This window comes from Phoenix dactylifera, chromosome 1 (assembly GCF_009389715.1).
Source record: "Phoenix dactylifera cultivar Barhee BC4 chromosome 1, palm_55x_up_171113_PBpolish2nd_filt_p, whole genome shotgun sequence".
In the NCBI taxonomy this organism is placed as follows: domain Eukaryota; kingdom Viridiplantae; phylum Streptophyta; class Magnoliopsida; order Arecales; family Arecaceae; genus Phoenix; species Phoenix dactylifera.
The window spans coordinates 8395303-8418262 of NC_052392.1; the positions used below are offsets into that span (position 1 = coordinate 8395303).

Here is a 22960-nt window from a genome sequence, read left to right on the forward strand (position 1 = left end):
ATTTGACTTTTAGATTTTTTTTCTTCAAAATAAGTACGAGAAGAAACGTGGCAGAATAAAAGAGCCCGCCCCATAATTGTAACTAAGACCAGCCACCGGTTTCTGTACCACCACAGCTTGTCCCTCTCATCTCAAGTAGCATCAGCAGGATCACCTAGCCCTCCTAACGCAGATAGAGCTCGCCATGAAACCCACATACAAATTCCTATATTCCTTGATTGGAATTTCAATAGCCACACAAAGAGGTGGTTCGCATTGAATCACGAAACAGGTGCAATCCAGATACACGGTAGTGAATTCAAACTGCAGCAGTTCCGAGCCAAGCACATACTCCAGTACATTCCAAACAAGACAGTACAAAGGGAAGGGGAAAAAAAAAGAAATCAATGGGCATAAGTTAGCGCCTACTTGATATACTGAAGGAGCTAACCTTCATCGGGGTTGCAACCACCAATGGTGCCTCTGGAGAGTCGCTCAATGCAAACTTCTCATGCATGAAGCAGCTGTCCACGATGGATTCATCTTTGGGGACAATCTTGTAGCAGTAGCAGCTTTTCAATCCTTCCTGGTTCTGGTAGCACCCGTGATTGCTGTTCTTCACTTGCTGGAAGTTCCAGATGACACTGAATTTGCCAACAGTTGCAACCAGATGCCTTTCCTGCTTACCATTTTCAGTGACCTGGAAGGTTGCTCATAATTAACAAAAATATTCAACCAAATCAGACTGAAGATATTGCTTCAAACCCGGTTGAATAAGTTTACAAATTTACACTGATTATATTAACAAAAAGAAAGAAATTAATAGCTCAAGAATATCAAAAAAGTTTGGAGCAATATATGAAGGCCAGGCAGAAGGCCAAAGCAAAAAACTTGAGATGAATAAAATTACCATCACCTCATTTTTTTTGGGAGAAAAGATTATTATGTTTTCAATGCAATCAAGAATATGTAAAGATTGCTATGATTTCAATGCAGGCAAGAATATGTGATATATTAAGTTCCAAATCAGAACTAGAACATGGGCAACTTTTTCCTTCGGTTTCAACATCAGTTTTCAAATGAGGATCACTGTGCATGACAGACGTACTGGTTGATCAATGTAATCCTCTGGAACAATTCCTCTCTAACCAGCCATCAACATGGTTCGGTCTGATCCACAACAGCTCATCCAACATCATATCGAAAAACCCAAAACACCGTCGAGTTAGCATCCAATGCATCCATAAAGTAGAAGGTCAATATATTAAAGGAGTTTTGTTATGTTATCAGAATCTCATTTAAACATTATCCAGCCTTGATTCTCATGATAGTCAGACCTTAGAAACATCTCATCTTCTTTTAATCTTTATTGTTAGCAAGGCATCTAAGCTTATGATTGGTAGCTTCAACTCTGTAACTTTGTGAGAGTTTCAGTCAATTACCAATACTTGAAAAACAATGAAAAGTTGAAAACCCAGTCTCAATGCTTCAAACAACCAAATAACCCCATCAAATCTTGCTGATCATGTTACTACTCTCATGAAATGATTTAAGAATTTCAAATCCTTACTTCATGAGACTCTCAGAAACTCCATATTTCATGTCATCATCTCTTCAATGATGACATTCAGAACTGGAACGCATTTAAGGCCTTTGATGGCCAATGCACATTTCAGAACTAAGCAAAGGATATCATTCTACCCCGCAACCACCCCCGTCCTTCCAACAATATATATCAATATATCTATATCTATCTATCCATATATATATACACACACACAGAGAGAGAGAGAGACAGAGAGAGAGAGAGAGAGATGACTATTAGAGTGCCTAAACTTTAAGATGTACAACGTTAAAGCTTGTTTCAAAATCAAAGGTCACGTGACAATCAGATGTGAATGGGAAGAGAGGAAGCAGAAGACAGAATCAAGAAAGGATGCTGGCCAAGTACACCATGGTAGTCATCTAATCATGGGCACGTTGCATAAATGACTGAATCCATATGTCATGAGGCTCCCGCCGCTACAAAGCCAAAGGATAGTTGTACGCAGCTTTACAGCCACGTGCTAAGAGGCTGTTTTCATATTTCAAACCCATCACATCCAAGTCAAAATAAAGCAACCTTACTACTGTGCAACATTTTTGTACATGATACCAATGTTACTAAATACAACCGTGGTTCATTTTGCAGTCTAGAAGATCACGATACATGCCTACTTTTGCATGTGCATCCAACATACCCAACACTAACTACTTTGGAAAATACTCAAAAAGTATTCTAGACCTCTTAATCTAAATTAGTCAAAATACTAGTTCCTTTTGTGACAGAATTAGGACCTAAAAACTCTAAAACAAATTTTAAACTTGTAAAAAAAATACCATTTACGTTTTCCTTCTAACCCAATTTCAAATATTACTAATAACAAAACAAACTCCTCAACCAATTGCCTAACCTCTCATTTATGTTTGGCTCCAGCCTGAACCTTCTGGGTGTCTGACTCTTGATATACCATACCAGGATTGGAGCTATAAGTCATTTCACAGATAACTCAACCTCCAGCTGCTTGTCTCATCTATTTCTTTCTGCCTCGGCAAATAATGAACCCTATTCTGTGATATATTCAAATCAAGGCATTAATATTGGTTACAGCAACAGGTTGAAAAATTTGTAACAATTAGATTATGAATCTCCACAAATTACATTTCATATCATAACCAACAAAGCATATCCCATCTATTTGGCACAGCATTAGAAATCCTTCTTTTCCATTGACATATGTCACAGGCTAAATCCTGATTAACTTGGAGTCAAATCTTTAATCAAATTTCCATTCAGAATCCAGTTCCTGTTTCATGAATTTCCTGTCAAACATAGGCCCCACTCTCTCCAAAGCCTCTTATATTGTACTACATCAAAAACTGACATTCGGGGTTCCTAAGATCAGAACTCCTTAAACTTTTCAGGCATATAGAAGTCCCTCACTTTGGAATCTAACATGGTAACAAAAGTATGATCTAATACAGTTTTCCATTGTTTTGTCCTCTTTCTAATCAACTACTTAAGCTTCCTAAGATATATACATTCATGAACTACCTCTACTAAATTTACCATATATCCATCTTAATGTTGTCATTTTAACTACACTCACTTCACATGGTCTCACCCTCTTTATTGCTCAAAATTCCAATCCAAACTGGTTCAACGTTTGTCATTTCAGAATGTACATATCCTCTTTGCTGCTGGATGAATATGCTAGGTTGTCAACTCACTGTTGAAGCAGCCTATAAACTTTTCAAGCCTGTCGGTACAATATTGTAAGCCAATGGAACTGGATCATAATTGCAAAGTGTAATGTCATATTGGTATAAAGCTGTCACCTCAAAAAAAAAACACATTGGGCAGATTGCCTAACGTAGAGTTGCTCACCATGATTGTGTGGAGTCATCTGAAAATGAATGCATCCTTCTCCACTATCTATTCACCAAACAAGTGCTGACTAAATTTGGGATCAAAGCATGTAGTAACAAATAATCTAGAGAACATGATGGACTGCATAGCATATGAAATGTTTCAGAAAAGGAAAAACATTCAAACATTAGAATATGTGCAAGTGGTATTTTCAGTACGAGCAGCCAGAGGACCAGACAAAGCTTACGAGGAAGATGAGTGTCTACCTATGCAAAACTAGAAACTAAAGACAAGTTAGAAGAAATTACAGACAAAAAATGTAAATTAAGGAAACAATTTCACATTTATTTGAGAAACAATCTTTATTTTAGCATGGCATGTCAACTAGCAAATATACAAAACTTTTTTAGTTACGAAATAATATTAATGGATAATTTAATAGAGCATTTAATAACACGTAGTTAAAAATAAACAACTAATCAAGAATTAGTGAAACTTATAAGTTCCGTTAAAGGTCTTTGGGCACCAAGAGAGGGGAGTGGTCATAACCCAAACCCCTAACATGCCTAGTACTAGAGCTGATCATGGGCCAGACTTGGGCACAGAAAATATCAAATTTTAAATAGGCCAGACCTGAAGCCCGATTAAAAATAAATAGAGTTTACGGCCAAGGCCCGGCCCATGATAAGCTCTACCTAGTACACTGACCTGCATATAGTCCAACCAGATAGTCCTGAGCCCCCCTAGGCCTCTGTGGGCTCCTACAGAAGCTGCTAGGCAGTTGACCCACATAAAGCATCCATCTAAATTTTGGGCCTTAAAAGGACAACTGGAGGATTGCTTAAAACCAGCACCTACAATAGCTGTAACTAGTTTGTTTTTAAGAAAAGAATTAATGAATTGGTCATAAGGGAGCCAGACGAGGAGGCTCTAGCATACTGTGAACACCTACTCTACTGGGTTATATTTCTTCACAAATAGTGTTTCATAGCTAGATAGCAGGCCTGGCTGGAAGAAGCACTTTAATTTGTGATAATTCTGAACAGCCTCTCATTACACAAAGTCTTCCTGTATATAGGAGTCCTACATAGTGGTGGCTGTGGAGGCTAACAATCTCAGAAAAGTTTGACTTCTAAGAGCTATTATAATAGTAGACTACTAATTCAGAATGTGGTACTTTAGTGATGTGCTCTAAGTTTTAATGAATGCAACCTGATTTGAGTCTTTCATACAAGCATCCTCCCATAAATTGGATGTGAAATGTCACAGCCAACGACCAAGCTTCTGGTTCATTATGCTCCAGGGGAACTAAATGGTGTAGTTGGTCAGATATCCCAAATGGTGTGCAAAACTAGATAATTTTGCAAGCAAAGGTTGCTTGTCTTGAGGACTCTGCTAAGTGGTTGCAGAATGTGGGAGTACGGGCTCTATAAGTTCTCCCTGTAGTCTTTTTAGACTTCCTATCCATACAAATAAATAAAGAAATGTAACAATCACGTATAACTACAAAGCACATCCCAGCTGCACACATTGGTTTGTAGCTCTGCTAGAATCAATTCATCTACCTTCCAAGAATTATAATCAACAAATCCAACATATTGGTTATACTCACTATAAAAGATAATCTCAACTTCCATACATGAAGTAGGTAAAAATAACAAAAGATGCATCATGCTACCATGTAAAAACTTGCTTAACAACCCAAAATCTGAAGAACGAACAAAACAACAATATTCATGTCATGGAAATCCCATTGTTTTTAACAAGAAAAAAAACCTTGTAACAATTGTATCAATTAAATTCAACGTAAATTACAACAAACAGAAAAGTGAGTGGCACATACTTCTTCCATTCTTTCTGAGCCCTTTAAAGTTAATTACTACAACTACTACCCCTTCTTAGTTGCAACAATGCAAAGAACATCAACAAGAAAGGAAACAAACTACCAAATAGTTCTAAGTTCCTGCAAATAATTCTAAGCTCGTCCAGTTTTCTCAATCATGACCTACCACTAGACTTGGGCATCGGGCCGTGCCGGGCCGGCCCGGCCCAGGCCCACCGGGCCCGAGGTCTAAACGGGCCGTGCCGGGCACGGCCCGTTCAGCACAGAACGGAAGCCCGGCCCGGCCCCAGGCCCATCTATTGGCGGGCCGGGCCGGGCACGGCACGAGACGGGCCGTGCCTGGCACGGCACGGCACGAGACGGGCCGTGCCTGGCACGGCCCGTCTGGAGAGGGGGGAGAAAAATAGCCGTTTCCAACGGCTATTTTGGGAAATTTCCAAATTTGCCCCTCCCAACAGTCCAAAAACGGCTAAATTGAGGGGTATTTTGGGGGAAAAAAATTTTTTTGGCTTCTATAAATAGCCCTTTCCTCCCTCATTCTCACCACACCAAACCAACTATTCTATCCTTCTCTACTACTATTATTTCTCTCTTCTAAAGTGCTCTTCTAGCAATTTAATTTTTAGTTTGCATTTAGCAAGTGTTCAAGTGCTACACAAGAGGAGGTTCCTGTTGAGAAGAGAAGGTCACTCCTGTTGAGAGCACAAGAGGAAGCTCAGAATCTCGGCTCTGCCTCTGCCCTCCGACCCTCTACTCAATTCCTCCTTGTGGTTAGTTTTTATTTTTTGAATTCATCAATTTAGATATGTCATCTTTTGAGGAAAGTCAGTTTGGCATTCCTCCTGTTTCTGAGGAAGAAGAAACTAATCCCCAACCCCATGTTCCTAGTTCCTCTAGAACTAGTGAACCGAGTGAAGATCAAACCTCTTCTCGTAAGAGGACTAGTGCTGTATGGAATGAATTTGATAGAGTTATGGTTGATGGAGTCTGGAAAGCTAAATGTAAAAAATGTGCCAAACTTTATAGTTGTAGTAGTAGTGGGAGAACAGGGCATTTAAAAAGACATCAAGAGAGTCATAGGATGCATGATTCTCATGCTCAAACTCAAAGTACCCTTAATATACAAGGAGGATTACTTGTAGGTAATTTTGCATATAATCATGAAAATCAAAGAAAAGCACTTGTAAAATGGATAGTTAAGGATGAATTACCTTTTAGTTTATGTGAATCTTTTAATTTTGAAGAATATGTTCAATTAAACCTACAACCTGCTTACAAAAGAACTAGTAGGCGTACATTTAGAAGAGTAGCTATGACTAACTTTTTAGCAATGAGACAAAGTTTAATTGAAACACTTTCTACTTTAAATGTAAAAATTTCATTAACTTCTGATATTTGGTCAGCATCTGTAGGTAGTAATTGTTTTATTGCCATTACTGCTCATTATATTGATAATGATTGGCAATTAAATAAACGTATTCTTGCTTTTCGTGCTTTTGATTTTCCACATTCTGGGCAACAAATTTCAAATGTCATTTATCAAACTGCATGTTCATATAATATTAATGATAAAATTATGTCTATTACTTTTGATAATGCATCTAATAATAATTCTGCTGTTGCATTATTAAAAGACTCATTGCATCCCATGTTAGATGGAAATTTATTGCATATTAGATGTGCATGTCATATCTTAAATCTTTCTGTTCAAGCTGGCATGGGCATGATTCAAGATGTGATTTCAAAAATTAGAAATGCAGTTTCTTTTATTCATGCTTCAAGATCAAGACTTCAAGAATTTAAGGAACTATGTATAAATCATGGTAAACATTTTAAAAAATTTAAACTTGATGTAATTACTCGTTGGAACTCAACATATAGCATGATACATGATGCATACCCATATAAAAACTTATTAAGTGCATATATTAATGATCGTGGATTAGGCTTTACATTGACTGAAACTGATTGGAATAAAGAAAAAATTTTGGAAGATTTTTTGCTTAGTTTTTATAATGCTACCAATGTTCTTTCTGGTATTTATTATCCAACTTCATGTTCATTTTTACAACAAGCATATATAATTAGTCAAAAATTTGCAGAACATAGATATGATGATGTTTTAATGCCTATTATTGACCTAATGGAATCTAAATGGAATGAGTATTGGGACAAGATATGTCCTATGCATAACTTAGCTGCTGTATTTGATCCTAGAGTTAAATTAAATGGCGTGCTAATTTTACTTGATGCATACTGTGAAAATATGAATCAAGATCCTGAACCTGCTAAAAATGAGGTAAAACAACTTCTTTATGATATTTATGCTATATATGATGAAAAAATTCGTGGATCTAGATTTTCCGTACAAACCTCTATTTCTTCTTCTAGTAGTTCTCGTTCGTCATCTATTTTTTCATTCATTGCATAGAGAAAACACACACATGCTTTAAGTTTATCTTCATCTTCTTCATCTTTAAGTAGTGAACTAGAATTTTATTTACGAAATGATCTTCAGTCTGCATATGATGAAAATCAAATAGAGAATCTAGATGTATTAACTTGGTGGAAGAGTGCTAAAAATCAATATCCTGTTATGTCTGCAATTGCACGCGATATTTTAGCTGTGCCGATGTCCACGGTAGCATCGGAATCCGCTTTTAGTGTAGGTCGGCGTGTTCTTGACGAAAAGAGAAGTAGGATGACGGGCGAAACGGTGGAGATGCTTCTCTGCTTCAAAGATTGGTTGGATGCTGAGGCAAGACTTCAAAATAAAGGTGGACATAATACAACATCCTCTGATGATGATGATACAAACACTACTGAAGAGTGAATACTGATTCACTGAATCACTGATGATTAGTAAGATTTCTTAATTTTTTATAATTGTACATTTTTATTGTATTCTGGAGGTCAGACCAAGGTCCAAACCTCGGCCCTTTCTTATTGTATTCTGGAGGTCAGACCAAGGTCCAAACTTCCCTTCATGTACCATTTTGATTTAAATTAATAAACTGGTAGGGGTCTATGCCAAACCCCCCACCATTAAGGTGGCTTTATATTAATAAATCCTTAGTTTTCAATATTTATTAATTTATTAAAAAATTTATGAAGCATTAATTTTTATGGAGATGGGCCATGCCTGGCCCGGCCCAGGCCCGGACCGGGCCAGGCCCGCGGGCCGTGCCGTGCTTGGCCCGCCGGCCAAGAGAGGGCCGTGCCGGCCCAGGCCCGAAGCGGGCCGTGCCGGGCTCGGCCCGCGGGCCAGAAACCCGTGACCCAGCACGGCCCCCTTAAATGGGCCGTGCCAGGCACGGCCCGGTACTGTAGCTAGCGGGCCGTGCCGGGCACGGCCCGCTTCGTGCCGGGCCGTGCCGGGCCGTGGGCGGCCCGGCCCAGTGCCCAACTCTACCTACCACCAACAAGTGTAAACAGTTATCATTCTGGAAACTGCTATTTTCCACTATTCAACAATCACATGATAAAATCTGGAGCATATAAGCGTCAAGTCTCTCGACCACATGACACATGTAAAGCATTCTTCTAAAACTGCTACAACCCATAACTCAAGTCAAAGGCATTTATAACAATGATAGTAGTAATTATTTTTCATGTCGCTTTATTAAGGATGGAAAACCACAAAATTTCTTCATCATAGTCAAGTATAATCTCTTCCTCATAGAATTCCCTTCAACACCTTTAGCATCTTCTTAATATCAAACCATTATTATGATTTACCAGCTTCAAAACACACATCACTGAGTCTAGATTAGACATGATCACGAATACTGTCTTTCAAATTATCCATATATCTTCAGCATCTATCTCCCTCTAAATGATGGCAATGTAAAATACATTTAGACTATCAACTTTTATTCCTTATATTATTCCACTAAAAGAAAAAAAAAGACCACCAAACCCCGACTCTGTGAAATCTGACCATGCACTACCATTCTTAGTGCAGCTACAAAGTGCCAAATTACAGGTCACACCCTGAATCTTATTGAAAGCATTATTATGTCCATATCATAATACAAAGAGTGCTCCAGTTTTTCGCCTTTTGCTAATGAAAAGTAAAAAAAAATCTGCATGCATATTTGTATAATCATAAATACAATCTAAATCACCAAACTCTCTCACCCTAAGCACCGTGTCAATGAATTATTAAATATTAAGGAAGACCAATGATACCAACGAACTTAGAATTTCATATGATACCTTAAGAAAGCAAAGCAAAGACATGCAAGATAGGCCAAAGCAAAACTTTTAGGGCATTTTTGGGCTGAAAACAATCCTAGACCATATTAAACTTGAAGACATAATGAGTCTTTACCTAAGTTGCAGTCTTTGAGATGTCAAACTCACTCATCAATTGACTAGTTCAATAATCAAGAGTCAAGACCGTTCTTCTTTGCTTGATACATCAGTCCTTTTCCATTTAGTAGCATGATGATCTTGTGGTCTTCATACCAACTGAACCTACTTTAGTCAGTTTATCCTCACAAACCTAGGTTTGGCTCATAAATTCAGGAGCCAGAACTACTTACCATTCACATTGTACTTGCTTTGGGTGCTAGATAAATCCATCAATCTCGGTCTTAGATTTTCTGCTTCATGAAATTTCAAGACTATCATACATAATTTGCTTGTAATTTTGCATCAACTTTCAAACACATTATTTCTTCCAACATCGTTTCGAGATCCTTAACTAAGATATTTATTTCGCCATGTTTAGCCTCTTTTAGTGTTCATACATCATCTTTATTTTGTTTTTATGGAGAGTTTGCATCATTTGTCCATGTCTTTGCATTGCTGCTCCATTTTTCTTGCAAAATAACCTCTTAGTTAACACAGTTCAATTTGTAGCCAACCTACTTCATCAACCTCATCAACTTGCAATATCCAAACCACCATTACATGATATTAATTGGTATCCTAACATTAATAATATCCAAACCACCATTATATAACTTCACTCATTCATTCATGATAATTTCGGCTGCCTTCAAACCTAGATCATAATGTGACTTTGGAGCCCTGTGTCACCTATCAGGTAACCAATCATTCTTCATGCAGCTATTCCCAAATAATTTTAGAAAAAATTACAGCAACACCCCTTCAACTTTTCGCGATTTGCACTTACACCCCAAAACTTCTATTTTTTTCAATTAGACCCCAATACTTAGTGTTTCATTGCAATGTGGCCCAGTAGTCTATATGAGCTCTAACATCATTAACAACATGTGTGAAATGATTAAATTACCCTGAAGGAGATTCTAAGTTATTAAATATTTTTCCAATGTATTAAATTATTTTCATTGACTCGGCTCTCTCTCTTCTCCATTATTTTGCTCTTTCTCTCTCTTTTCTCTCTATCTCTCACAATCTCTGGAAGCCATACTTGAGGCCCTGTCGAATCAGTCAATATTTTCATTGACTCAGCTCTCTCTCTTCTCCATTATTTTGCTCTTTCTCTCTCGTTTCTCTCTATCTCTCACAATCTCTGGAAGCCATACTTGAGGCCCCGTCGAATCAATCAAAGCATGCTGGCTTCTTTCAGAGCTTAGTGAGGACTGGTTTGGATGTGGAGGAGGGGTTTGATCCTTCGCTGGCCTTTGATCCCTTGTTGCTGATGTGGTAAAACCATTGGGAGGCACAAAGGTGCCCCGTCTTTTCCCCTCTTTCCCTCCATTTGAATCTTTTCCATGAGGCTTTTTTTCTGCTAGGTTTCAATAGTTCCAGTTGATTGTCTCTTTTTCGTTCGTGAAGGAAAGTTGGTTGCTTGATATCTCGACTTGCATTAAACAGGCACTATCTTTCAACAGACAAAATTTCTATATGGAAACAAGTTCACTCCAGAGGAAATGCAAGACAGGAAGCACATGATTCAAAACAACCTATACAAATATCTCAGTACATTACTTGAGGGTCAAGAGCGATTTGAGGATGAGTCTTGAGAGGAGAAAAAAAAATCTTGTTCTGCATGCAGAGAAATCCATCCAAGGGGAAAGAAGAGTTGAGGAAAGTCGCAAATGCATATACTGGATCAATCAAAGGTTGTAACATTTTTTCTGATTGGCTGCTGCAAATTATGGCTATGGGAGATCTAGGTGTCAATTACCCTGCTGCACCGTGTGAGTATGCCCGTGTAGTGGAGGAGGTTTGGAAAGATCCTGCTATTCAAGAGACAAACAAGAGAGGAAGCGAAATACATCTTCTTACTGATGTTGCAAGCTACTTCTTAGACCAGGCTATTGAAATATCTAACAATGAGTATCAAGCTACTGAGAAGGACATCCTATATGCTAAAGGAGTCACCCAGTGCAATCGCTTGCTTTTGTCGAGTTCTCTCTGGATGGCTGGAATCCAATGTTTGAGCTGTACAGTGAGAAGTTTGATCATCCTCCTCCCTTAATGAAGTATGATTGTCTCTCTGAAATGAGATGATATGAAGGATGATAATGTTTTTGGAATCCTTGATGTGTCATTTTAAAGCACTGATGCAAGCTCTTGTCCATACCATAGGCAAATATGATATGCTTTATTCTTTCTATTGGTGGGGTTAATTCAACAGCCTAGTGATCCAGGAGCTAACCCATATCTCAGAAGCCCAGATTCATAACTGGGGTTTAACCTTTTTATGTCTCACATGGAATGGGTACCATGTAATGGTGGGGTAACGTATGGTAATAGGGAAATGCTGTAATTTATCAAATGAGGGTGTATAATTGGCTGACTGGTTGCTGTAATTAGTGCATGACGTCCATTGAGGTATAATTACAGCGTTTGCATTGCTTCAAAAAAGATATCCCGACTTGCTTTTTTTGGTTGCAAACTAGAACTTCCTGTTTAAGTTATTGATTACTGGTCTTTTTTTCTTTTCTTATTTCGTAGAAAGCATTCTCAGATTGGATTTTTCAGAGCAAGGTTTATTTCATGATGATTCTGGTCTTTTTTTGGGATGTGGGGGAGATATGGGGTGTCTTTTTCTCCAAGAATCTATGGCTTGTGACATGATAGGCATTGGAAAATATGGAATGGGCTTCTGTATCCTTGTGACCATAACTCTTCAATGTGTCTGTGGTTCGTTCACCCTTGAAGACAGCTACTTGATTGATTGTGGGTCTCCAAATAGCACAACCATCAGCGACAGAATTTTTGATTTACCCAGCCCTCCTCTTTCCCGATCCAAATGCATGGCTGGCACTTCATCCGCCTCCATTTCTTCCCATTTGTGTATCAAAGCTACAACCTTACAGCTTCATCTGCCTCCATTTCTTCTTCTTCTTCAACCCTTTTTTGTGTTGCCTAGCTTTTACAACCCCTCATTCATGAAATACATCCTAAACATCATATCAGCTCATCACTTTAGAATTTCTTTTGATTTCTAATCCAATCATCTACATGCAAACTCTTGGTTTATGATCCACATGGAATTGGAAAAGGTGGAGGTGATAAATGGTGATGCAGCAACTTATACAGTTATATATCTTTTGTTGTACAAATATGTTAAGTATGCTGCATTGGTTTCTGTCTGTAACCTTCTTCATGGAACTTCTATATACACAACCATTAACTAAAGTTCCTGCCCATAGGATAAAGATCCTTTCCAAATGTATTTAGTTGGCTTCATGCCTTGATATGAATAGCAATCACTCAGATACTAACTTTTTAGTTTGAGAAGCTACTAGAAAACCAACTAGTCTGCTACATTGTACAAGAGGACCTTCATGTTAAAACAGCCAAGGTCATTTATCACAACAACCTTAATCATCAGTTAGTTGTTTTTTCTTTCCTTAGCCAAATTTCATTTCTATGCAAATAATAATGATAATAATAATAATAATAAATTCATAAAAATGTTTGCCTACAGCAACATTGATGAAATCAAAATGATGATATATGAACATATAGATGGATGTATATGTATAATGATGTAAAACAAGAAAAAAAAATTGAAGTTAGGTCATCAATAGCTTTTTTCCAGCATTACTTCTAAAATGACATTTGATGCTTATCACGTATTCATCTTCCCCCTCAAGTAATGATTAAAAAAGGGAGAAAGCTATTCCATGATCTTGTTCATATAAAGTTCATTTAGGAAAAATCCTTTTTTTTTTGGTACAACGGCGGCTCACGCTCGACAAGTGTGAATGCGGCAAGCAAAATCAGAAAATAAAATACTACATAGACCCTCTGGCAAAGATGCGTGATCCACCCAGACAAAAACACCCGAGTGGTGAGCCGCAAATGAGGCTACCCAGTCGGCGGCTCCGTTCGCCTCCCCAAAAGTCTGCAAATATCACGAACCATCGGCCTCTCCTCCATGGCACGTCTCCGACCCCAGATCCACGCGATCACCGAAGCCGAGTCTCCCTCGAGGAGGATGCGATCTTCCCCAGCACCCCCCGGGCATAGGACAACCCCTCCCGAGCAGCTCTATGCTCGGCACACGAAACAGACAAGCAGTCCCACCGCCGCCACCAGACAAGCAGTGTGGTCTCTGATGGTGAATCCCGCACCTCCGCAACTGCCGTCCTCGCCCACAATGCCATCGAAGTTCATCTTGAGGAAGCTAGGGGATGGGTGCACCCAAGAGACATGCACGGTCCTAGACACTGCAAAAGCAGAATGAGAGCCCTAGATGTTCCTAGCCAACCCAACAACTGAAGCCCCAGTGGAGCTACTGATCTCCGCCGCGTGCAATAATGCTCTAGTCGCTACCACCCTTGGATGAGAGCGACCATCCTCAAATACCCCGGCATTCCGGTCCAGCCAGCAATGGTAGGCCAGGTAGGCAGCATTGGTCTCCCTCTCTTCAAGCTCGGGTCTCCGCACCGACGCCTTCAAGAAGCATAGAAACTCTTCAATGGTCGTCCACCCCCTCCACTGGTCGGCCTTGGCACACTCCCAAATCTGCCTGGCCCTCAGGCACTCAATAAAGGTATGGTAAATGGACTCCTCCTTCTCCAGACACACCACACAGACTATCGGGATCCTCACCTCCCGCCGCACTAACATGCCTCTAGTCGGCAAACATCCTCAGGCCACCTTCCAGAGGAACAAGGCAATGTGGGGGTGCACACGCATCCTCCAGATCCATCCACCATCAATCTGCCGTGTCGGAGGCCGCTTAACTACCTTAGATATGTCACCGGTACGCACCACCGACCTTCCGATCCTGCTCCAAACTCTCCTATCCGCTGACTCCCCCTCAGGGATCGATAGGGACAGAACTTGCTCCGCGAGCTGCTCTCCAAACAGATGCCTGATGAGGGCCTCATCCCACCTGCGCTCCTCCTGAACAAACAAATCGCACACTCTGCATCCAACCATCCAACCATAGTCGATCAAAATGGACCAGTCTTGCAATAGATCCTCAGATAACCACCTGTCCTCCAGTATGCTAATCGTCATCGCTGATGTCACCACCGAGGCGCAAACACATATCTCTTGCCAGATAAAGGAATTGCCTCGCCCAGTATGGAAGACTGACGGAGAAGATGGATCCTCGTTCTTCGCCCTCAACAGGGACCCCCAGAGGCTCTCCAACTCCAGAAGGAACCTGGCTACTATCCTAGTCGCAAGAACCTCCCTGCGCTGAAACAGTGAATGAACTCCAAACCACCCCTGCTGGTCGGCTGACAAACCATCGCCTAGGCCAGAAGATGCTCAAGGCCCACTCTCTATTTGGATGGGCTGTGGGCCCGTTTCAGTAGGCCAGCCCCGCTGCCGGCTTGCGCTGGGCCTGCCTCCCTCTTTCCATGGTGGGCCTGGCCCCAGCCCACAGCTGGAGGCCCCTCAGCCCTAGCCTTTGCGCGCCCCAAGCCTAGCTGGATGTGGGCCTGGGTACCCGTTGGGAGGGCTAGACCCAGCGCCGACTCGGTCTGAGTTGCGGTCACCCCCTTCGCTCCTGTCGCCGAGTCACTAGGCCCGGCGTCCTCCGGCGAGGTACGTCGGGCGATCTTTTTTGGCTTCTGCCAGCCCCTTGACTCCGACGAAGATGTGGGTTCACTCGGTTCCCCCTCGGCCGGATTCGGCCTTGGATGTGGAGGAACCATTCCTCGTGTCGACTCATCAGGGAGCACGGTCGTCTTCCTCGCCAAGCCCTTGGCACCATCGGTCCTCTGCTGGCACACTCAAGCAGTGGACATCCACGGGCCGTAGACCGCCCGGCCTCCCAGATCTGTGTCCGTACCCTCCGTCACTCCCGATTTTGCACCCAAGCACTGCGCCGCCTCCGGATCCACTGCCACCTCCGTCTCCACCCCCTGGAGTTGAAAGCTGCAATCGTCGACTAGGTGACCGATCTGGGCACATCAGTAATAGAAACCTGGCAGATCCTCGTAAACGAAGTCCTACCAATACCTCGTTTGCCCCTCTTGGACGAACGGACCTGGGACCAACAATTGAAGCAAGTCGACCTCCACTTTCACCCGAGCATACCCAATCCGCCGTCGTTCACTGGAAACGCCGTCAAGCTCCAAGGGTTGTCTTGTCGTCGCCACTACCTCCAACGGGGACTCTCTATCCCAGCACTCCAGTGGAACGCCGGGCAACCGTATCCAGATTACTGTCCGGCTAATGGTATGGGATCCCGGGATGAAGCCAAGCTGCCATTTCTCCAACGCAAGCATCTGGCCCACGACCAGCCATGGGCCAGCCGCCAGCACCGCCTCCCTGTCCTCACCAGACTTGAAGCACAACGTCATAAGGCCCCCCGCCATGGGCAAGACTTCAATCATCTCTTTCAACTTGCCCGGTTCCTGAGGTCACGCACCATCAGCTCTGGCGGTACGTGCCGGCCCAAACTCCTAGCAATCGCAGCTGTCTCCGCCCACATGCTCCTCGCTCGCTCCACTCGGTCTACCGGCAGCACCACCACATGGGGGAACCGACATTAGAATTTTTGCGTTTGAGCTTTTGCACCTAGGCACTGCGCCGCCTCCGGATCCACTGCCACCTCTGGCTCCACCCCGTGGAGTTGAAAGCTGCAATCGTCGGCTAGGTGCCCGATCCGGGCACATCGGTAACAAAGGCCTGGCAGGTCCTCGTAGACGAAGTCCTCTCAGTACCTCGTTTGCCCCCTTTGGACGAACGTACCTGGGACCAACAGTTGAAGCAAGTCAACCTCCACTTTCACCCGAGCATACCCGATCCGCTGCCATTCACTGGAGACACTGTCAAGCTCCAAGGGTCGTCCTGTCGCCGCCACTACCTCCAACAGGGACTCTTTATCCCAGCACTCCAGCGAATCGCCGGGCAGCCGTATCTAGATCACTGTCCGGCTAACGGTATGGGATCCCGGGATGAAGCCAGGCTGCCATTTCTCCAACGCAAGCATCTGGCCCGTGACCAGCCACAGGCTAGCTGCCAGCACCGCCTCCCTATCTTCGCCAGACTTGAAGCACAACGTCATAAGGCTCCCCGCCATGGGCAAGACTTCAATCGTCTCTTTCAGCTTGCCCCGGTTCTTAAGGTCACGCGCCACCAGCTCTAGCGGTACGCGCCGGCCCCAACTCCTAGCAATCGTAGCCGTCTCCGCCCACATGCTCCTCGCTCGCTCCATTCGGTCCGTCAGCAGCACCACCACATGGGGGAACCGGCATTAGAGTGCCGCTAGTTCCGCCTTCATGGGTCGATGGATGACCTCCTACAGTCATCCCGGGATCCCCCGCTCTACATCGGGCCATAAGGGTTTGGGCTTGGCCACCCCCGGAGCCGGTATCTCCTGTCGTTTCCCGCTGGATCCCACCGCCGAGCTGGTACAAGGAGCTGCCATCGGCACCCACCAGGTGTTCGATACCTGGCCCGCTCTCCGCACGAGTTTTGATAAATACAGTATTCCTTCTGTCAAGCATATTTAGATTCTCAAGGACTTCTCCCTCCAATTTTCCCTAGGACTTGTTTAATCAGGCACAAATATCCAAAGACAACTTGAAGAAGATGAGAAAAAAAAATCGTTGGCATGGATTAAGTGGAGATTGTTGCTTTTACAGTGTACGAGTAAAAATGAGGGGAAAAACTTTCTAGTTCAATCATTCAATGACAACCATGCAGTTCAAAATGACTATTACAACCAATGTATTTAAAATATCTAACATCAGTTTAAAGATACATTCAGTCCATGGATATGGGGTTGAAATAACGATAATATACATTGTTCTGTACCGGCTTGAAATTGGTTAACAGGTTCCAAGCATTGGTATAGGCTTTAAATAATAACTATTTTTCACTGGAGATGCTTGCTGTATCACCAAAAATATATAAACAAAAATCATTACAAGTAACCAAAAGAACTTCTAGACAGAATTACATATGCAGATGAAGATGCAGAAAAAATCACAAAGCATGTACTATAGCACCATATCTATCTCCTGGAAAGGCATGTCAACAACATACAAAAGTGGGAGTGATCTAGACTTAGTTATATTTCCTAAATAAGGTGCATCAAAAACGATACAAACTACAACCTCTCAAGCAAGACAATGTCTTAATGAGCTAGAAAATCGACAAAAAAAACACAGAGGAAACAAAAAAGAAAAGAGAAGGTATTGACATGAACAGGTTAAAAAACCTCTCCTCCTTGTATTAATTTGAACTACAGTAGGCTGAAAATACATCTTTGGTTCCACAATTGAACAAACTCCACAATAAAAAGAAAAATGCAGCTTTCTGTAGTTTCTAAATGTGTCATTCACACCATGAGTAATAAATGGCTTAAAAGTAGAACATGCCATAATTATGAGATAGAACATTAAAATTATAGATCTCTATCAAACTATATTTGCAGATCCTCAGTGCATCACTGTGAAATGTCAAAATGTTTTTATCTGTCTATAGCTTGTTTAAGCTTTTCATCGCCCAAGATTGAAGTAAATTTCAGAGCCTGCCAAGCTGGATCTACTTTCCTCATGTTATATATGCATATCTCTTTCTCTCATTAAATAATTCATGCGAACACAGATTCAGTTTCCCTATCAAGAGTTCGCAGCAATATTTCTGATTTTAGAATCAAGATTAAAATGTTAACTGTTGCACAGTGTGTTAATGGCATGCAGTAAATGACCATAACATAACAGTAAATGAAGTAAACTACAACCTGAAGAAAGCCATCCTGATGTCGTACTTTAGTAGCATGGCATTCTGAATATCAGAAGTACTAATTTAGAAAGAAAGGTAACAAAACTCAAGCTAATTAGCAGCAAAACTAAAAGTGGCTTTCTAGATGTGCATTATATGTGTGAAGAAAAGGAAGTCCAAACTTACCCAGGAGAACTGTCCCCCATGGAACCTATTGTTCTTGCCAGCCAAATGTGAATCCAATGGAGTGAGCTTCAACAACCTCGGAGCTGCTATCCTGTTCCCCATTCTTCCACTAAAACCAGTCTTCTCCTTCCCATTTTTGTCCTTGAAAAGAGTGCATATAAGGATCAAGTACGTGTCAGTTGTGCCCAGTATCCACTTCCCATCATAAGTAACATCCACGTGAGTGATTGGTGACCCAAGCCCTGGGAATGCAGTCTTTGCCATCCTCATTGAGCTCTTTGAGTACAACCTAATCTTCCCATCAAGAGACCCCACCACAATGGACCCATCTCCAGTCGTCGCAAAACACTGGAAATTCGTACCCCTAGAGAACTGGTGCCCCTGTGTCCACTGCAGCACCGGCGACTCCATTGAATTGGCTATATTCTGGACCATCCCTCTTCGGTCCCTCATATCCCACCTGCAAAGCCTGTTGTCATCCAACCCCAAGAATGTCGACTCTGAAGGGTCCAGCTGTGATCCCTTGCTATCGTTTGTAATGTCTCTCATGGTAATATCAGTCCCATCCTTCTCAAATCTCCACTCTGTCACCACCTTCCCGGTCTCAATATCTAGCTGATGAGCGCCAGTAGCATGGGGCTTCCCTTGCTGTCCTGGGCTCATCAACAGCATACTGGTCTCCGCCCTCATTAAAAGTCCCTTCTTGGGAGTAGAATATCCACCATCCCTACTCCCATTATTAAAAAGCTTCACCGAGACCCCCTTCCCATGAACTCCATGGCTAAAATTCCTGACTACCTGAATCCCGGAGTTGCTGACCAGGAAGCTGTTGTCGAGAGCCCCGAGCGCAAGGCTCTGTATCCCACCCTCACTGGCCTCCTCCTCAAACTCTTCCAAAAGGTTTTGCCTCGCCCGGGCCGGCATGCCCTGGTCCGCTCTCTTCTCGACGCTCTCCTCCGCATCCTCCCAGATGGCGTCATCGGCCGCCTCTGGCCGTGCCCACGCCATGAAGTCATTCCCAAAAACCCTATTCTTGTTTTCATCTGTCGCCTCAAAGCCATAGGCGTTCTCAAAGAGGCAATTCTGGTACTCGTTCTGGAATTCCCGGTAGCCCTCCGGCGTGGAGAACTTGAGAGCCCAGACCCCATCGGCGACGAAATCGGCGCGCCGTTGTTCGGGGAACGACTTGAGCTGTAGCTCCGGACCCACCTTGGCCCGGACCTTGGATCCAATCTTCAAGAACCAGGCAGACGACGTGATCTCGTCGGCAGCAGCGTCGGGGCGGGAGGGTTTGAAGAAGGAGAAGGAGGCGAGCTTCTCGGAGGTGATCCACCGGGCGTTGGGGGAGTTGCCGCCGATGTGGAGGTAGAGCTTGACGGATTTCTTCGCGCTAGGGTTCTGGGCGGAAGCTGTCGAGGGCTTGGAGTACTTGAGCTTGAGGGATTTGAGCTTCTCGTCAACCTCGTCGAGGGAGGTCGGCGTTAGGGTTTTTCCGCGGCTCCGCTCCGCCGATGAAGGCGGGTGTTGTTCTTCTTGCTTGTATTCTTCTTCTTCTTCTTCTTGCTCGTCTTCTTCTTCTTCCTCGGCCTCGGTCTCGGTGTCGGAGAGCTCCAAACCCTCGCGGCTGTGAGCGCCGCCCATGGCAAATTGAGGAGAGAGAGGAGGAAAGAAAGGGGTTGAGAAAAAGGGAAGAGGTGGTGGCGGAGGAGTCGGGATCGGCGGCGGTGGCGGACGAAGCGAAGCCGAGGGAGGGAATGAGAACGAAGGGCGATTTGAATTTCGAAGGGGCGGAGAATCGAATGGGTGTCTGAGTGGGCGAGTGGGGCTCGAGGGTGGAAAGGAGCTAACATGACACCGCCGGTCCGCGTGGACCTGGCGCTTATATATCTTTCGAGGCTTGTTTGATAATACTGCGCGTGTGAAAACTTTACGCCGGGCTTTAGAATGAAGGTCAGATGTCAAATTTTTTGATGTAAATTTTTTTAAAATAAAATTTTTATAAAAAATTATTTATTATTTAATAATTATATTTTTAAAATGGCGTGAAACTTTAATATATATTCGATAAATAAATTAAAAAAAGTACTTTTTGGTATAATAAAATGACTATAAAAAATATTGCATATTATTATATAACAGAACATAATAAAATATAATATATATTAATATATAAATATATAATATAGTATAATATTACTATAATGTAATATAATATTATTCTAATATAGTTAATATAATATTGTATACTATAGCATAATAATATAATATAATTTAATATTATTTAACATAACATATCAATATATTATGAAATAATATAATATTATATTATATTTATTGTATAATACAATATTTTGATATAAAATATTATAATTATAATAATTATTATATATTAATATGTTATTAATATAATATTTTTAGGAACTAATTTTTGAAAAAAAAATATAGCGGCACATAATCATACTTGCAAAAGTGAGATTTTATGATTCTTTTCTTTTTAATGCCTTTTTTTCAAAACAATGGATAAATAAATGGAGGAAAGAAATAATACTTTGAACACGTAGCAAAAGAGAAAGCCAAGGTAGGTTTATTTTTTATTAGGGTTCCTACAGATTTTTTTTCTTCGTGCATTATGATATAAATGGATACTTTCTATAATTATATACTTTTATCATAGGTTTTTTGGTTTGAAAAAGAATATTTTATAAATCTAAAATAGCTTTCCGACGAATGCTAAAAGTACTTTTTTGAAGAAGCTCTATTTTGGAGCTACGTTTTCAGTTTTCTGGCAAAACTAAAATAGTTATCGATTTTTTTATCAAACACCCCTATTTCTCGATTTTGGAGGTTAGAAAGTACTTTCTAGCCTAACGAAAGCTCTGTCAAATATGGCCTAAATCATTCTCTCTTTACACAGAGCTCCATGGATGTTGGATTCACGGGCCAGACAGCCGGCTCAAGCCGGAAGCCCTTTATGTGGCTCAAGATAAACGTTTAAATCCGTTGGATCGAACTAGGTTAGGAAATAAGTTTGTTTGATAATCAGTCTGGCTTTGATTTAGAAATTAAAGCTTGCCCAAGTCTGGCTTAGCTCGATTTTTTTTTATTTTTTATATTATTTATTTATATTTCATATGTATGTATATTTAATTGATAATTATTGTTGACATGTGTGCGACATCCCAATATCACATGCACAAATGAGCCAACTAATAGATGCCAACAATGGAAGACCAAAGCTACAAGGAAGGCAAAAGGAACAAAATGCATTGAGAAAGATAAGGAAACATATTCAAATATGAAACTGTAAATAAAGCTTTCATTAATAACATAGAAGAATTACAAACTTAAACAACCGCTAAGACTACAATTACAAAAAGGTTTGGGAGGCAAAGGAGGCAACAATAGACACCACAAGAATCTGCAAGAAACCGATCCACTGTATTGTCCTCACCCACCCTTCTAACAATACCCAACAGGACATCCGTCCAAATCCTATTTAGGGGGTGTCTAAAGTATCAAGGAATATTGCAGTTTTCTGTCTCATCACTAGAAGTTCCGACATATGGAAAACACCCCAAAATAGAGGAAAAATGGATTTGCGGCGGCTGCTTATGATATCTAATTACAATGCATGTATATCTAATTTTAGTTAAAAAATTCAAATGGCCATGAAGTTCAAGGTACAACTCGAGTAAGATTCGGGTATAGCTAACGCCTGCCCAAGTTGCCCTTAGCTCTACTCGTGGGACTAAGGTATCACAAACCCTATTCCATCTTTGCTACCATCATCTATCAAATTTTCCTCAACTGTTGTGAGCTTGGAATCAAGGCCTCTAATCACAAACCCTATTTCGTCTTTACTACCGCTATCTATTTCACAACTGTCAAAGTTGACCTTGAGAAAACTCAAGAACGGGAGCTTCCGAGTGATGAATATCGTTCGAGCTGTTGCAAGAGCTGAAGAGGAGTCCCAGATGACTTGAGCTATCATAGATTCTCCAACATCGTATAAGTGGATGATCTCAGTAACCTATACCAAAGTTCTCTCCAAAGTGAACCTCAGTGGCTAACGGCTTTCCCTATAAATTCAAGCATTTATGGCCCGCCAAATATGATATGCAATATAACAACCGTAATGGTGGCAGGTCTGGAGGATGATTTGCTTGAGCTACTCGTCAGGTACTCGAAGAAGGTATCAACTGGGGTCACCAATTGAAGCAACTTCTGAGGGATGCCGACTAGTCTCTACACCTACACAACTCTCCTACATTGAAAGAGGACATGGTTAACAAACTCCTGCACCTTGCAAAAGAGGTAGGCTGGTGGGATGTTTATCCTTCGTTTGCTTAGAACACCCTTGGTCGCAAAGATGACCCCATGCTACTTTTCAGATAAACATGGCCATTCTCGGGTAGACACCAAGCCTCTAAATCGAAGCACAATCTTGCCTATGTGTAAAC

The 22960-nt window shown here is 41.8% G+C and overlaps 1 protein-coding gene across 1 annotated transcript; it reads right to left on the reverse strand.

Moving 5' to 3' along the window:
* Positions 1-255: 255 nt before the first annotated feature.
* LOC103699412 (protein CYPRO4-like) lies at positions 256-20339 on the reverse strand. Its single transcript, XM_008781437.4, has 2 exons — positions 18501-20339; positions 256-679 (listed from the first exon to the last, which is right to left on the reverse strand). The coding sequence occupies exons 1-2, from the start codon at positions 20139-20141 to the stop codon at positions 398-400; spliced, it is 1923 nt and encodes a 640-aa protein (XP_008779659.1). The 5' UTR covers positions 20142-20339; the 3' UTR covers positions 256-397.
* Between the last annotated feature and the right edge of the window lie 2621 nt (positions 20340-22960).

Bases quoted from the DNA above. Each gene is read 5' to 3' on its own strand.
- LOC103699412 (XM_008781437.4), bottom strand. From the start codon at position 20,141: ATGGGCGGCGCTCACAGCCGCGAGGGTTTGGAGCTCTCCGACACCGAG. The intron at 680-18,500 runs GTAAGTTTGGAC...GCAACCTTCCAG, and splicing joins ATGGGGGACAGTTCTCCTGG to GTCACTGAAAATGGTAAGCA.